The sequence below is a fragment of the Varanus komodoensis genome, unplaced genomic scaffold (genome assembly GCF_004798865.1).
Source record: "Varanus komodoensis strain SLA01 unplaced genomic scaffold, ASM479886v1 scaffold9, whole genome shotgun sequence".
NCBI lineage: Eukaryota > Metazoa > Chordata > Lepidosauria > Squamata > Varanidae > Varanus > Varanus komodoensis.
In genome coordinates, this window is record NW_025336598.1 from 34089793 (window position 1) to 34107929 (window position 18137).

General features: G+C 40.3%; 2 protein-coding genes across 14 annotated transcripts in view; both read left to right on the forward strand.

Annotated features, from left to right (window-relative positions):
* The window catches only part of LOC123017043 (lymphocyte antigen 75-like), a 64014-nt gene extending 52331 nt beyond the window's left edge, over positions 1 to 11683 (forward strand). Inside the window, exons 29-35 of the mRNA XM_044418086.1 lie at positions 827 to 1018; positions 1133 to 1353; positions 3054 to 3228; positions 4839 to 5003; positions 5270 to 5386; positions 7140 to 7307; positions 7962 to 11683. Coding sequence (XP_044274021.1) covers positions 827 to 1018; positions 1133 to 1353; positions 3054 to 3228; positions 4839 to 5003; positions 5270 to 5386; positions 7140 to 7307; positions 7962 to 8146 — 1223 coding nt within the window. The 3' untranslated portion in view covers positions 8147 to 11683. The remainder of the gene's footprint in view (positions 1 to 826; positions 1019 to 1132; positions 1354 to 3053; positions 3229 to 4838; positions 5004 to 5269; positions 5387 to 7139; positions 7308 to 7961) is intronic.
* BAZ2B (bromodomain adjacent to zinc finger domain 2B) overlaps positions 1 to 18137 on the forward strand; it is a 644512-nt gene that overhangs the window by 75073 nt on the left and 551302 nt on the right. The window lies entirely within an intron of this gene.

Sequence of the window (18137 nt, forward strand, 5' to 3'; positions counted from 1 at the left end):
TTGTCAGATGAATGTTAATGGGAAAGATTCTCTAAACTCATTTGCTTTGGAAAATTGTGCTGTTAGTTAAGGCTATTTTGGCCATTGCAAAGAATGAAAACTTAAAGAAGATGCAGGCTGGGTAAACATTGAAGCCTCTGTGTAGTTGAATGAAATTGCCTTTGAGTCCATAAGAAATAGCAAATGTGTAACGTTCTGGTTTTCAAAATCCTATTTGCTAATTGTTCTAGTACAGCAGTTTTTCATTTCCAAGTCTTTCAGTACACGTGCACAGCCTGCTTTAAGATCGGTCAAATATTTAAAATCTCATACGTGGATGCTTATTATTTAAGTGTTGCATTTATGCAGTCATGTTTATTAGTTTAATTTCTTCTGGAGTTGAAACTGAGAAATTTCATGAAAAATGTCTCAAAAATACTGGATTGTTTTCAGGTGCTGTTCTTCTGCAAGCCTAATGGACAGGATACCACCAATATGCCACACAGCTGACACAGAATTTTCCCCTTTCCTGCCTCACTTCATGCTCCCCAAACCCATCCTGTAGATTTTGGGACTGCAGAGGGAGGAGAAGGGAAACTCCCAGTGCATGAACAGAAGTTCACTTGTGTAACACTGAATTTAACCCAGTAAAACTTTAAGCAATCCACACTACTTTCCAATGGGGAGAAATAGATACATCCCTTCTAGACCAATCATTGTTAGCAATGATAATCAAGTAATATTCCTGTTGTTAACATTGTCCAGGCATGACCTACTTTGAGCACTGCTGTCTTTTCAATAATATCAGTAGTGCTCGGTATGAAAATGCCGTGTCTTTTCCCTGCAGATAATGCTTTAAAGTGGTCTGATGATACACGCTTGACATACAATAACTGGAGAATGGGGAGACCTTATATAAGGAATAACCATTTTGTTGCTGGTGTTCACCTGGATGGCTTCTGGGATATTTACAATGACACTCGCTGGCTACCCTTTCAGTTCAAGCTACACAGCGTTCTCGTCTGCAAAGTAGAAATGGGTAAGGAATATTTCTCATTTTTGTTGAATTTGCAAACACCCACAAATATTATCTTACACATACCTAGGCTGAAGAAAATGTGCAAACATTTATCCATTTTTTATATTGAAATAGGACCAAAGGAGGACAAACCACCATTGCCTACACTACTACCCTATAAAAACACATCATACTGGATTCTTCAAAAACAGATCAATTGGTACGAAGCATGGAAAGAATGCAAACAAAACGGAAGAGAATTAGCAAGCATACACAGCGAATCTGAACAAGACTTTCTGAAAAATATTGTAAAGAGTGATGGATTTCCACTATGGATTGGTTTATCCAATCATAATGTAGGTCTGATCTCTACTTTCATAGCTGCGTAGTAGTCATTAGAGGTTTTTAGTCTCTTGTTCACATGTACATGTTTAAATGCATTATACATTAATTTTATTATGGCATTGCATTTATTATTTTGTTCTTTATAATATATTATTTTTGCCTCCACTTTAAATGCTTTCCTTACACTTAAATATGTTGAGCTGTCAATGAGGATAGGAATGGGATGAAGAGATTGTAAAATTGTCTACAATACAGTCAAATACAGTAAGATCATAGTTTGGTAAAACCTGGAGTCAGAGATCAGATTGCTATCATATTTCCCGTAGAAGATTGTTTCATTTAATTCCTCTATCACACAGAATAGTGTTACAATGACTGGCAGACAGCTCTATTCATATTTACTCAGGAGTAAATCTCATTGAATGGTGAGGGGTGGAGTGGGCTTAGCACATGGTAAGCAGCCACAGGATTGCAGGCCGAGTCTCCCTTCCTCCTCTGTATGCAAAAGGTCTGGGAGAGCACCAGAGTAACCCATACAGTGTGAGACTCCAAGACAGAGGACAGTTGGCAAATCAGGCACATTGGAGGGTGGGGTAGACTGTGTATGTGAATAAAAATAATTGCCTGAAGCTTCTTGCAGAGCTACCTGCCTGTGAAAACAGAAGCTGCCAATCCATTGACAGAATTCCCCCCACAATTACAAGTGCTGTAAGCTACACGCAGCTTCATGCTGCTTTTGTTCCTCAGAAATCAAAACATTTCTTAATATCCCAAATCATTGTCTAAATCCAATGCATGTTCAGTCAGAGAAAAGTCATACAACTTGCAGCGTGCCCCAGCCAGTAATGCAGGACCCTGGCAGTGAGGAGGAAGGGTTTAACTCTTCGCCTCCTCCCCTCCCCGCCATCTCTCCCAGTCTGCAGAGTCTGCTGAGAGAGCCCCACCTGCTATTGTTTTCAGAGAAAAGCTGTGAGAGTTTTCTCCTGGTGCTGCTGGCAGGTGTGTGGGACCTGCTCTGAACCACAGGGAGGTAGGAGCATTGAGTTAAAGTCTTCCCTTCCTGAACCCCCCGTTATTTGCAAAATTCAAATTGATTTATTTACCCATCTAGTTATTTTCTTTTATTTACAACATGCCTACACTATACCTAAACAGATTCCATAGCAATGAATAATAACAATTAAAAAGAATAAAGCACGGTGTTAAATGTTTTTAAAAACAGTAACAATAAAAACCATGGTTGGTCAAGGGTTTCTTGAAATTAAGCTGTTTTCAGGGGGTGCTGAAAGCAATGCAGTGTTGGTGCCTTCCTGATTTTCAGAAGCAGGGACCTCCACAATGATGGCTTTACTGCAGGTGGATCCCAGTTGGTGCACATGTCCATGGGGAGAACCACCAAGAGCATCCTGTCTCAGTGGACAGCTTAATAATGGGGTCTTGCCATATCTAATTTGTCCCTGTGGGCTTTGCTCTCAAAGCATATCACCTGTTCTGGCACCAGCTTAGTTCAGTGCACTCTGCCTCGGATAATTTCTCTGAGAACAAATCTGGATATTGAAGTGTAATAAAATTCAAAGCCCCTACATGAAAATAAGGAAGTCTTGAGCCTCTGCAGTTCCCTTTTTAGCCATGATGCTCATTTAGCCAAGTGCTTGATAAGAAAGAATAGCATTAACCTTTGTGCAGCCTGAATTGTATTGTTCATTTCCAGGAAAATGATTCCGATTTTGAATGGTCTGATGGGAGCACATTTGACTACCACCCCAGGGAATTTGAACATTCACCTCCTCCTGGAAAATGTGTTGTCTTGGACACAAAAGGACTTTGGAATCGCGTGGAATGTACAAAGCCCGCTGATGGTGCTGTTTGCTACTCCCCTTCAAACAGTAAGCCTGCATTCATGCACCTTGATGTTTCCATGCACCGCATACTCTGAGGACTCTAAATCAAAACAACAACAAAATTGGAGGAGTGATGTCCTTAGCTGCTGCTAAATAAATGTCCCTAGAATGAGATCCCACTGTTTTCAAGGTTTCAGGTCATGTGCTAAGGACTGCAATGAGTTATATATCCATCAAAATCAGTGTGACTTAGTTTATTGTAAGTGTCCCAAAGTAACATAGGAGATGTTCTTGTTTTGGTTGTTGCTTTGCTGTTGAGAGTGCGTACGGATGTGATTATCATTTCACAGTTGTTATGCTGGCCTAACGGCAGGCGAGTGGCCCTGACATATCAGGACCATCAGATTAATCTCCTTGGCTGCAAAACTGCCTAATTGCTAAACGGTGTGTAATTTTCCTTCCAAATCAATGTGACTCGAAGTACTGAGTTTACAAGAAAATGCCCACCATCTGGAGAGATCAGAAAACAGCAGAAGACTGGAGAGACACTGTGACATTTGAACAGCCCCAACACTGTCTCTGCTCACCAGACGAATGCTCCGTGTGGCCAGCTCTGACAGAGCTCCCTCGGAGAAGGGAAGCGAGCCTCAGAGCACAGCCTGGCATCTGCCTCCTCCCCACTTACTCCTCAGAATCAGCGTGGGAGCAGCTGATCTGTTCATTGTTGTCCTCACAACTGCAGCAACAGATATGCACATAGGTCTGCAAGGGGGAAATGCATTTGTGTGGGGACACACTTTTCTGAGAGTGCTTTTGCACACATCCATTTCACAGGATTAGGTTCGGGTTTATGTTTCAGACAAAAGGACACGACTCTGCACAGCTGCTTATCAAATCAACAGCCTTGTACACTCATCACTGCAGGTCGAACTGTTTCCCAAATTGTTGTCTTCATGCCTTTTAAAAAACACAGAGAAGCCTTGTTAGTTCTTGAGAAGGCTCCTTTCATGTAATCCTATTGACCTGGATGCAAAAGACAAGGAACCGCAAGGAGTTCTGGGCCATACAGTCTGCAGACTATACCACACTGTACAGTTTGCAGCATGGAAAGAGGAGCAGGAAATCCATTGACCAAATCCATATGAACCATGGTTGTTTCTTTTCCCCATGCTGCATGTGCCTCGTTTCCATAATTATCTTCACAGGGCCCAGGTTGCCATGTGGTCCAAACCAGCCAAGTAGGCAGTCAGGATAACTTCCAAACCACCCTGCAAAGCACCCATGCCAGGTTTGGATGGCATGGCACCCTGTGCCCACAAGGTAAATTATGGAAACGAGGTGTACTGTGACTGGCATGTGGGAGATGGAGAAAAGAAGCCACAGTGGCTTCTCTTTCTTCCCTGATCGTATCAATCCCATCAACACAGAAATCTCCAAGCAACACCTTGTATGCTTGCAAATAATTCATGAAAGATTTTTTTAAATTTTCTCATGAAGGTGTATAGTGCTGCATCAGAGAAGATAACTAGGTCTGCGAATCAAATGTCATAGCTGTACTTTATTTTAAACTTTGAATTACAACATGAAACTGCCTGTTAAATGAAGAGCCTCATTCTGTCTGACCTGTGATAATGACAGTAGTTTCATTTTCACAGAAATGCAGTCCAAGCAAACTGAAATTGCAGCCAAGTGTCCACAACCAGCTGCTGGATCACCACAGTGGATACAATATAAAGACAATTGCTATGCATTTGCTATGGAATTATACAATTATTCAATATATACTGCGGGTGATGCTAAAGAAGTCTGCAAGAAGCTTGGTATGCTCAAATAATGCATTGTCTCATAGTTAAAAAGGAGATCATAAAACCCCATGTAATATTTTGGATGAGGAGTTAATTTTTCATCATTATTATATTTTAAATATATTAAATTTTGTTCAAGAAGTGAATAATATATAAGTAACAGTAAAACCTATTTTCCAGTATAATTTTAGGCGCTGTCTTTCCATCAATATTATTAGGAAGTTTAAATGAATATCTCAAAAAGTTTTTATCTCTTTTGACTGCTAACATTCTCTCACTAGACCCGTCCGCAACACTTTTGACTGTCAAGGATGCTGAGGAAAACCAGTTTGTGAGTATGCACTTGAAAGAATACCACTACATCACTGGAAGAGCATGGCTTGGAATACAGTCTAATGGTAAGGAGTCTCTCAGAAACACAGAACTACAAAAACTACGTGTGATAAGCAGAGAGATAAATTTTGAGGTGAACTTAGATACATTTGCGTTGCATCCTTTAGTTTCATGATTTTAATGAGACAGCATTTGTATTTGGATTGTGTTCATGGAAATCACTGCAGAAATCACATTAATACAGAAATTAATGTGATTGTTAATTCTCAATGTGTTATTGAGAACAAGTGCTCAATAACATTGTAATTAATAGAATTTAAAATAGATAATGTGTCTTACACATTTGGTGGTTTAAATTTAAGCACAGTGAATTTGAGTCAAACTAGAGGCCAGTAGCCAATATTTCAACTCAGTATTTTAAATTCATCATATCACCTCTGCCCTTTCTCACTATGTGCCGGTTTAGAGAGAGACTTGGTTCTCGCACTGTTTCGCTTCATCTTTCCTATTTCTGCTGCTTCCATACCTCTACCCCAAGTTTAGGCCTTTCTCCTGGGATCTCCCTATTCCCTAAGCCAGCTGCTTTCTCTGCATTCACAGCATCCTTTTGCTAGCACTGCTGCTTTTTAGAAGTGGACCTGTCCAGTCAGTTGCAGCCAGAACAGTGTAGGATCAAAGCAAAGCAGCGAGCAGCATTCAGAAGAGCCTCTTGCCTACCCTCCCTCCCTATGATCCTAGAGCAGCTCAGGCAACATCCATTACAAGAGTTTTCCACACCACAAAATCTTTCTGTGTGGTACCATACAGATAGCAAATGTTATGAAGTTCTATACAGAGTAAACAGCTGGAATGCCAAGTAGCAGTTAGAACAGGCAAGTGGGCTAGTTTTGTGTAGCTGCACAGCTTCATAGCTGGCTGTTGCAGAGACATAAATGGTAGTTTTCTTTGGTATACCTTCATGTGCTGGCTAGCTACGTGGCCAGCCATGCCCTGGTTTTGTAAAGTTTTGTATAGTCAGCTCTGTCCTGCCACTCAGTTATGCTTGCATTGCCCATCTGTGAATCAAGACCTGTGCCAGCATCAGAGTCCTTGGCTGGATGTGGCAAGTCTCCAGGAGAGGTTTCTTGCTGGTCCCTTCCTTTTCAACATTATTAGTCATGCACCTTCTTCTCCTAAGGTTCAGCACCAGTGGGAACACAGAAAATCATGATTTCCTCTCTGTAAATGTACTGTTAGCTCAGGCATAAGCTGATCCTTGGATAATTTCTGAAATATTCTGAATATCTGTGAGTGTCTTTGGATTCTACAAGTTTGCTGTAGCTTCTTTCTGTTTGCCTGACCTTATGTTGACATGTGTTTTTCTGCTCCGTGGGGCTGTTTGAGACTGTGCTCCCCACTGCTTGACCTCTCAACCTAAGGACACCCTGTGTTTTCATGGGCCACTTTGTTTTGCCCTCAACAGGCCAGACTTCCAGGTTCACACATCACAGGGAACAACTCGGACATCCCTGGGTTGTTCACCACAGCAGAAGCAGATGAGCAACCAGGAATCAGGGTGTTGACTTGCCTCCAGAGCCATGATTAGTTAACTGTAGGTTGCTCGCTGCATGCAAACCAGTGTCAGTTAAAATTCTGTAGTATAAGGTAGTCATTTTTACTTGTTCTTGGCTTGCACACTGATACCAGACTTAGGGAGCTATATTTAGACAACCTGCAAAATAGCAGAATGGACCCTCCCAATATTAGGCAGACACCTGACCCTGAATTGACTTTGCGGGATCTGAATAAATAATAAATTCTTGTGGCTTTTATTTACAGCTCAATCCTTGAAGTGGCTTGATGGATCAGAGGTTAAGTATACAAACTGGGCAAAGGGAAATGAAAATGTTCGTGGTGAATGTAGTGTTATCCTTACAACAAATGGAACCTGGTCCAAGACAGACTGCAAAACTGGCAAAACCAGAGTGGTGTGCAAAGCTCCTCAAGGTGGGTAGGGTATTGTCTGAATAAGCTGTATATTTTTAAAGAAACTACTGGCACACAGTTGTGTTAGCAGCATCTTACATCTCTCTCTAGCTGAACACAGGAAAATTATCTCCACAGAACTTACTAGCAACTTCTTTCCTGTCATTTTTCCTCCTTGGCCTCTGGCTATGCATGACTACCTGTGCATCTCCATCTGTTACATCAGCTATTACAGGTGCTTCCAGACGAGTCTCTGTCATACAATTTCCCCTGCCTCGTTCATGGAATTTTACAGGAATCCGGTTTGAGGGTGGGAATCGGTCAGCTCCCCAGACTCCAGCCCCCTTTCTCTGTTCCTGGCAAGGAGCTGGTCTCTTGCATTTTGTTATACTCATGGAACATGGATGGTACCATTTTAATAATAGCAGCAGCTATTATTAGGGAGTTTGGGTCAAAAAAAGGAGCCCACTTACCCACATAATTTCCCCCAAAATGGGTAGGTGCTCACTATTCACAAAAGGCTTTCCCCACTGAAACTGTGGGGTAGCAAGCATGGACCTGATGCTTCACGTGGCAGTTGGGATACAGTGTGCTTGTGTAACCATTCTGCATATAGAACATGATTTGCAATGGAGCTGCTCTGGAGTAATTGTTCTTGGTGTTTGCTCTTTGCAGTTGCAAATCGAATGGGAGGGGCAATAGCAGTCGCCGTTTTATTCATTGTGGTCCTGCTGGCTGGACTGATATGCTTCCTGTATAAGAAGAAACGACTGCACTGGAGTGGATTCTCTTCAGTACGCTACGAACGGGGGATGTACGAAGATGAAACTGACAGCATGTTCACCAGAGATGGTGACTGAGGAATAATTCTTGCAGGTTTTATTTAAACTTTTTCTGGAATGGGCTGTTTTGGCATCTTTTTAAAGGTTTCCTTTGGGAAACCTATGCCAGGTGTCTTAAGTAGCAGAGAAACTCTGACTTCTGGATACTGTTTTTGTTTACTGTTCAGGGTCCCTCAACAGCAACTCTTTCTCCAACTTTAAGAGACAAAGTGTACCTACCCTGTCTGATTAACCATTTAAACTGCAGCCTTTTTCTTCATTTTTAATATTTGCACATACAGGAGAAAAGGTACATGATATTATCTTGATGTTAAGATCAGGACATGCTCCATCTACTGATACAAAGTTCAGCGGCAGACATCCAGGGAATTGTTTGAAATGTAACTTACTTTGTATAAAACATGGAATGTGTCAGCTTGTAATATCGATCATGCTCTGTTTTACTTAAGTTCTCTTGGTACAGAGTGTTGCTGTTTTTAAAGCCCTCTTTTGAAATTGTGTCCCTTTTCCATTGTAAGCACCAAAGATTGCATCTTGGTCAAAGAATTTTAAGCTGAATAAGCCATACACAATAGCTGAAAAAATTAAAGCAAGAGCTAAACGAAAAATTCAGACTCCTATATAAATTATCATATTCACTAGGTCCAGCTTAGTGAATGGAAGCTAGAGAAGCAGACATTGTGCAGCATCTTGCATTCATTTGATATTTGTACTTATTCTGATTACTTATTTCATTGTCAGATACTCCAATGAAGGTACTAGCCTGTTTTCCTTTATTTACAAGTTAAATGCATTGCCTGAAATGTAAATAGGTACTTGATAAAACATTTCCATTACTAGGGCTTTCCAAAAAAATATTCTGATCATAGTTCTTTATGCTGCACTGGATTGATTCCCTTCCCCGCTTCTGTGCCACCACCGATCCCTTGTACTGATTCTTTATTTGGTGGTAACATGGAACAATTCAACCATATTGTGGCACTGTTTCATAAGTCAACAAAGGAGAGCCATTATATGTATTGTCATCCCATTAACCTAAGAAAAATGCACCAGGGAAATGCTTAACCAATTGTTCTGATAATACTACTGATTTTTTAAAGGAATGCTATCAAAATTGATGGCAAAAATAAAAAGAATTGGTTTACTGCTATTAGCTCTTTTAAAAGGTGATAGAGATGCATATTTTGAACAGTCTTGATAAACAGAATGTTAAATTATGTATTTAAATGCTGTGCCCCTGATCCAGAGTCCCACATGGGCAGGAGCTCCCCATGTCATATATGAGGAGAAACAGAATTAGCAAGCATTAGAAAAGCTATGCCCTCCATGGGCGTATCAGATTGCTTCTCCTACATAAAAATGGGAAAACCTTGTATGCATGGGGTTCTGCATTACAGATTGTGGTCTAGTGTTCTGTATATTATGCACAGACATAAGACCATGTGATTACTGAAACGTGCCCTAAGTAGTGGGGGGAAATCTGTTAGTTTAGTAATGCAGCCTTCTCTGTAGAAGAGTGTTTGGAAATCCCTTTTATAAGACTAGAACATCTTACGTGTTAATGTATACATGAGTAGGCCTTTGTGTGTACGCAAGTAGTTTTCCTGGACAGACAACAATCTCTCTTCCTGCTTTCAATCTCTTCTCTCAGGGTCTTTCTGCATGATCATTTGAAAGATGTCATATTTGCATTTTAGCCATTGAAGGATATTCCATATTTGCAGTGACCATAGCAAAGTATTCAATAAAGGAAGGGGAGAGCTTGCTGTGTGAGGAGCAGTAACATAGAAACAGAGCGAAGCAGAAGGGGTCTCCTGGGCCATCTAGTCTGACCCATGGCGCCAGCTCACGACATGCCACCATAGCTGCATCTCTTTGTAAAAGAACTTTAAAAAAAAGAACTATCGAGATAGATGCGTGCTTGGATCAGAAGTCATAACTAAAAACCCCAGACTACAACAAAAGCCTCATAGAGACAGGAGTGCTCTATCTGCATACCATCTGAGTCACAAAATCCAGCAAGTGTCCGTGATGCTTACACAATAGCATTCCACAGAGGAGTTGCAATGGGTTGAATCCAACTTTAGTCTAAGTTAAGCCTCATTAATTTGGATGGATGTACACTAAATAGGACAAGCATTAGACACAACTCAGTGACTACATGCTAACATTTAACATAAATAAATACATATTTATGTGAGCCGTCCCGAGGCTATAAGCGATGGGACGGCTTACAAAAACTCTAAATAAATAAATGAATAATAAATAAATAGCTGGAGAATGTATTGTAGTTTCCATGATAATCAAGTACTGGTCTTTGAGTACTTGGAAACCATGGCAGCCTTGCAATGAAAATAGCAAGGGCCTATGGGGGTGGCAGCTTCTTAGGGCACAACCTTGTGGCTTCCGGATGTTGTCTGGAGTGCCCTAGGAGTTCCACATATTCTCAGTCCAAGCTCCTGCAGTCTTGGGCCATGATGGCCAAGCCCATGCCCCACCCCCTCACAGCCAGCATAGGAAGAACTGCAGCAGATGGCCGTCGGAGAGCTGAAGTGAACCTTGGAGAGGGAGAAATGGAGCTTGCGGTGGGGAGGGGGCTGGTGCCATCTGCCTACATCAGCTCCCAAAGCCACTTCAGGCTCCTTCCTTCCCCTTCCTTGTTTTATCTAGAGTGCTGGAAGGGCCATTCCAATGAAATGAAATGCACAGGGCAAGCCATGGCGGCACAGTGCTTCCAGCACTCTTGAGTTCAGAGAGTTACACACACTAAGGGCAGAGACAATTGGATTGTGTCCATGCTGTATCAAATCTGATTGTGCAGAAAGACCTATAATATAGTGCCTATATTAATAGCCCATGTGAGACTGCTGAATAATACTGATGCACATGTATATCCACAGTTAGAAGACATATGCACTTTGCCTTCACTGAAAGCATGATTTAGATAATTGAAATGTCCTTAACCTGCAGGTAGATGTGGGTGTATACTCCATGCACTACTCCTTTGTGGACTGAGTAGTGACCAGGGTTTGGGATAATTTTCAGTTCTCTAAGTCTGCTTAGTTACTGAATTCATGACTATTTGCACTCCTGGGTTTCTTTTGATGTGAATCTATAAAGAAAGTTTATTTTAAATATGAGCGTTGTTCAATTATGCAAGATAGGATAAATATGAACAAAACTTTCAAGTGTTTCTATAAAATGTTTATTTGTATAATATTCGAAAAGATATACATTTTGTAAGTTATGTTTTTAATTGTGTGAGCTTTGTGTGGGTCCCTCCACCCGAAAAAACCCTATTCCTAGTCATGTTGTGAAATGTTGTGTGAATTAAGACAAATGCCTTACTATATCTAATTAGACCAGTTGTTGAAACCTACCTATGGTCTGAGTAATAGCAGTAGATTTAAAGATGGCTTCATGGGTTGCTAACTTAGACTTGTGCTAGAGAGAAAATTAAGCTGACTTGATTCTTCTCACCTTATTAAAATCTTTTTGTACCCTTCAGTATTTAAAGAAATCAAAAATTAATGTTAATAAAACTTTTAAAAAGAATCCTATATTATTCTGATGAGTTTCTTTTAGAGGGGAAGAAGACCATAGGCAAGTTGTAAACAGAGATTGAATTCAGAACAGATACTTGAGTAGCAAGGCAGAAGAATTTCTGTGCCTGCACAGAGTGCCGTACTGTTCTCTATGATGAGCTGCACTATCGGCCCTGGAATCACTGAACATCTGTCAGATGGGAAGGGGCCTGGCACATGCTCTGCTTCTCCTCTTTGTGAAATAACTGACAGTGCAAGAGGAAGCGTCACAGCTCAGTGGGAAAACACCTGCCTGGTATGTTGAAAGCCCCCGTTTCTATGCCTGTTATTTCCTGAAAAGGCTGAGAAAGACTTGTCTGAAAATCTGAACAGTTACTAACCGTCATCGTAAAGAATACCACGGTAGTTGCACCAAGAGTTTCACTCACTCTAAGGTAGCTCTTTGTGTTCCCATAGAACTTCAGAGAAGCTCACCCACCATTCAGAGAAGGCTCTTTCCTTCAGCAGAGCTTCTTGTGGATTAAAGAGCAAGGTGGAAAGCAGAAAGCCCCCCCCCCCTTTCACTTGCAGTACACTCATGTCACATCCCGTGCTTGTTCCAACGGGTCTCCAACTCTTTGGAGCAGATTTGGGGTGGGGGAAATGTAGAGTTTGCAGAAGAAAGGGGGAATCAGCAAAAAATCACCTACACTGAAGAGCATTTTGTGATTAAGTTTAGCGCCAGCCACCACATTTTGGAACAGGAGCTGTTCAAGGGCAATCTTATGAATCCAAATTCTAAACACAGGCTACAACAGCTTAAATGGTGAGTGCCTTTCTTTCAGCATACAGATGTTCTGAAAACAGCAAAATCCATAAAAATGGTTTATAATTAGGAAAGGAACTGAAAATAAAGCTGCCAAACATAAATTAAGGTGCACTTAGAATACTGTGTACAGTTCCGGTCACTGCATCTAAAACTGGATTATGGTGAGGAAAAAAGTGGATGGGAAAACATTTTTCTCCCTCTGCCATAATACTAAAACCCGGGGCCTCCCATTTGTGGTTGTGGGAGTTCAAGACAGATCAACATGAAGTACAGATTGTATCGTAATAAGTACTCCCCACAGCACATTACCTGTGGAATTCATTTCCACAAGATGTGGTGAGGGCACCAATAAGGGCAGCTTTAAAGGAGATCAGACAAATTCATGGAAAATAAACAGCTACTACTCCTTTTGATACCCCCAGTATCAAGCCCAGTATGTCTGTGTACATCATTTGGTAGGACAAATGGGTAGGGGAGCGCTTTTGCACACATGTCCTGCTTGTGGGTTTCCTATGGGCAGTTGGTTGGGCACTGTAAACAGAATGCTGGACTAGATGGCTGGTTGGCATGACCCAGCATAGATTGTTTTACATGTGTATGTTGCACCACTGGGGAATTTTTAACAGGATTTAGATGAATACGCTTGCCCCTGAAGAACTCTACTATTCCAAATAAATTTTCATTGCTGGGCTTTCTGAGAACGATTTTCTCTTTTTGCATTCTTTTTCAATTACTCCTTTTGGTTTTCCAAAGGAGCAAGAGTGATGGAATGCTGTTGATGACAGAGTGCTTTCAGAAAGTCAGTTCTTTTCCCTACCTATCAAAACTTGTACAATTATTCTAGTCTTATCCAGCTTGGGTTAAGCTAAGAGATTTTCCATCTGCTGCAGCCTGCAGAGGCAATGGCTGCCTTTATTGGGAGCTGTAGTCCAAAACAACTAGAAGGCACCAGCTTGGGGAAGTCTGAGCTGTTCCATCTTTCCAACCAGATATTTTTTGGTAAGAAAAAAGATAGGAGACCTGATAGGATAAAACAGGTTGCAGATAGAAGAGTAGGTTTCTGGTGGCTGGACTTCCATGTTTGAGGAAGGGATAAAAGCCCCATTTGAAGCACCCATGGAATACAGTAGCCAGAAAATGCCTGTCTGTGAATGGATGTAAATCAGAGGTGTAGCTGTTGTTTTTTAACACAAATATGAGTTATTTATTTTGACATAAATAAAGCTTTGCAAATGTTTTAACTAAAACCTTGTTGAGCTGTTTTGTATTTTAAGGATGGTTTCTGTGATTAAAACTCCCCATTATTCTAATGAGCATATATTTTCTTCAGGGCCCAGACTAGTCCCAATTGCCCTCCGTTCCTGGGAGAATCAACAGACCTGCTCTGTAAATGGAAGGACTTAAAAACCTTAGAAAAATAGTTTGTGTTTCCTGTTCATTGGATTAATAAAAGGGAGTATAATTTTAAATAATGGTTCAGACCTTGACTACCTCATTTCCAGATAAAAATACAGAACCTCCATTTTGGGTACGTTTACCAGGCAAGAGTTGCCTCATACTTAAAATGAAGAAGTTAAATGGAAAACTCACTTTAGCATCAGATGGAACTCAGAATATGATCGTGAAAATAAAGGGGTGAGGCTGCAGTTAATGGTCCCAGTCCCTCTCTCACAGAGGGAGGGAGGGAGTTTAATAGCGTTCTACAGGATAAAATAAATTGGCTCCAATCTAACTGAACACAGCAAATGGTAATTCATATCGGGATCATTTTATTCTCATTGTTATCACTCAGTACAGCCCATGATTTTCTCCCATGCTTACACAGGTGTGATTCCAAAACAAACAAGCCCACTGGTTCGGGAGACATTGTCCCTAGTTTACACAACACAGCTGGGCTCATTGGGCCTTTTACTCACAGTGGGTCAAGGTGTGTGACAGGTGACATTTCGAATATGCAACACCTGACTGGGGTTTGCTATGTCACAAACACTCAACCAGTATGGATTACTTCAGATTGTCACCCCAACACACAGAGACATGTCCCATGTCTGTAGGTTGCAATTCACTTTGCCTTGGTTACAATTAAAGTATGTAATTCTGTATTACTATTGTCTGAGTTTTTCTACAAACCCTCACCACTGGACATCCTTGGAATTACAGGAGTAAACGCAACTTTCTCTGAGTATGTTCAAACTTGAAACAAATACTATAAACATAATTGTAAGTATTTTAAATATTCTAGGCATGGGTAATGTGCTACACCACACAATCTAATGTAATGCAAAGTCTAGTGCACTTGTTAACCCCATTGGGTTGCATCCAGATATATCTGCATGCAGTTAGACTGCAAGAATCAAACCTTCCTGCTGCCTTCTCCCCACAGTATTAAAGTATTATGTTTTAAAGAGCCTATCATACCTCTTTAAAACATAATACTGGAATATGGGGCCTTACTGAGGGGGATCTCCTAAATCGGATATGAAAACGTCCTAAACACTCCACCATTTAACTTTTTGGGGTGACCCCATCTGAAAAAGAGAAAAAAAAACTCTCTACACAATCCTATTGGATCATAGCTTTCTTAATTTATAAGTTATCTACACATTAGTACAGAGGAAGTAAGCACAACTGGATTTCCTCCCATATAAGCAGGCATAGGGCTACAGTGTAAATCCTCCCCAATTTAAAATCAGTTAATGGCGGCAGATGCTGAGAAGATGGTTAATACTTGATTGCTTTTGAACTGAACCATAACAGTAGCATCAGATCATGAAACATCCAGCCATTTCAGGAATTAAACCCATTTCTTTTATAACAGGATGCTTTATTTAACTAGAAATGAAAGCTTCTAAAATTTGATTCATTATGAGCAAATTTTATATTTATTCCTTATGCTTCCGAGAATGGACAGTGCAAGCCATCTCTTTGAATGCAATTGTATCTCCATGACAGCAACTGGAGGAAAAGCTTTATACTTTTTGCCTAAAACAAAAGGCTCTCCATTTAATACACATTAAGAATACATTAGCAGAGCCATTAAATTCTTTTAAAAACAGGCAGATAACAAGGATGGAATTTCTAAGGCTGAAGGGGCAACATGACAATGCAGAGTTGTAACTGATTAAATTGTTAACTTCTGTAAATAAAATACATCTATAACCTCTTCATTTTCCTTTCTTCCTACACAGAAGATTTGGGGTTAATTCCTATAACCAGTAGGCATTTAGTGAACACTGGAACACAGATTGAAAATCACTGAGCTATTTGGCAGTGATAAGCTTGTGTTATATAAGTATACCACACATGGGTCTGAGGGTTCAAATTAAGATGGGAATTGGGTGAATATCTATCAAACATAAATCCAGATAAAGATACACAGCAAGGCTTCCAAGCAATCACATACAGGCTCTGGCTGCATCAATGGTCAAGTGAAGGCATTTAAAACACCTGCTCTTGTACACAGTGGGAACTTGGAATCGGCTCTTGAAAAGCAGGCTATTTTTTTACTATCTCAGGAAAAATGGCATTGACGCTATTTAAGACATTAAGATTTCCACCACTCATTCAATGAATTGTGGTGGTGATGTTAATTTATATCCTGCTATGTTGACACCAGGCACTGACCAAATCCAGACCTGCAAGTCTGCTGCGTCATGTAATAACCTAATAACCTCCAGATGTTTTTGACCACAACTCCCATAAGGCCCAACTAGAAGAGTGAATGGACTCTCATTTTAGGTAATAGCCAAACCTTTTCTCTCCAGCTGCATGGAAATATTGCTTGTACAGTTGTAGTCCTAAACATCTGGATGGAGCCAGATTGTCTACCAATGCACAGAGTATTATTATAGTTAGTTCCTTTTATTTAATTTCTATACCACTCCAATAGTCCTACAAGACTCTGAGTGGTTCACAGTCACAACAATATAAAAACAGATAATAAAACAGTTAAAACAGTATAATATAGCAATAATAGAAACACAACAAATGTAACAGCTGAGAGTATTAATCAAAGCATGGTGAATTTAAATCATTTTAAAAATTTGTTTTTTCTTTTAAAATAATTGCAATAAAAGTCAATTATTGAAATGTCTGGATAATAAAACCGTTTTTGCCTGGTGCCAGAAAGACTGTAATGAAGGTGCTAGGCAACCTGCTCCTGGGGGCTATTTCAACAGGGGGGTGCAATCACCAAAAAGGCCCCTCTTCTCATCTCCTTAGAGGATGGCTCTTTCAAAAGGGCCTCTGAAACCAATATAAGGGGTTGCATAGCTCTAACCCCTAAGTAAGGGATTGTCTATGTTAAGTTGCATATTCAAGATGAGCTTGAGTAGCACAGTAGATCAGAGACAAGTATCTGTTATGAAAGATTATACAGAAAAGTAAGTGCCAGTGAAAACAGCAAGGCTTCTGAGGAAACATGGTTTGAAGCAGGCCGTATTATGTGTTTGCCTGAAAGAAATACAGTCCAGCCAGTATGAGGCATTGTGCAACCTAATATTCCTACTTACATGTGCTTGTAAATATAATTAGCTGTCTGCTGGTAACTACTCAAAGGGTAGACAAAAACAACATTGGCAAAGCACATGTCTTCACACAAAGCTTGAGGCAAAACATCTGGAACTATCTGGGAATGACTTGGTGATTTCATGTGGGAAAACAGTGGTCAAGTGGGAGGAATGCTGCTTTCTCTGACCACTTTGTCTTGCACTCTGCCTCTGGATTTTTCACCCAGCTGAACTTATTTTTTATCAAACATCAGCTGGATTTAATAACTGGAAAAGAGAAAAGTTGAGTAGATGAAGGGTTCAGTACCTCCTATGTACCAATTTTCCCACCTAAAATCACTCTAGTTTCTTACTTTCTAGGTGTTTGGCAGGAATCCACGTTTAATGACAAGACTTCTGCCATCATGTGCAGTTCTGTTCTATGATGCATAGGGTTACAGCTTTTAAATTGCCATCACACTAACAGGTAAGGTCTTGGAAGTATCATAAACCCTCCTTAATACTTCTACTGGATTATTTCAAAGTATGGGTTAGATGTAAAACTGGTTTAGAAAAATAGTTCGTTATATGATCAGAACTGAATCAATGCCAATCGGAAGTAATCTTTCAAAAATCAAGTACTTTCAAGTCATATTGTTTTCAGTGGGTTAGTTCTTACTACAGGAAAATAATAGTAACTTTGGTTGGATTGTATACACTGTTATAGTAAATAGGTCCTGCCCATATACTGCTGGTGCATTAGTGAAAAACACTGATACCCTCTACTGGCCTACATGCATATAACGCTTAACGAAAGGAGCAGCCCTGTTCTGTGAGCTTGTATCAATGTACTGGATTCATTCGACCACTGGCCAATTTTTAATGAACTACCATGATACCAGCTTTTTACTGATATTCTTTGCAAAGCATCTTCCTCTGATCCAGCACAATCTTCTGATGTTTTACATTCATTTTTGAGCAGGAATATGGATTCGGGATCACTTCACACAATTTATGTTTTAATTGCTAAGCAATTCTCAGTACGCACTCTGTCTTTGTACATTTAAGAATGTAAAAGATAACAGATGAGAAATATTAATGCAGATAATATCAGCTCCAGGGATGAGAAGTATTAATTGTTGGACTGCAGTTCCCATCAACCCTCACCA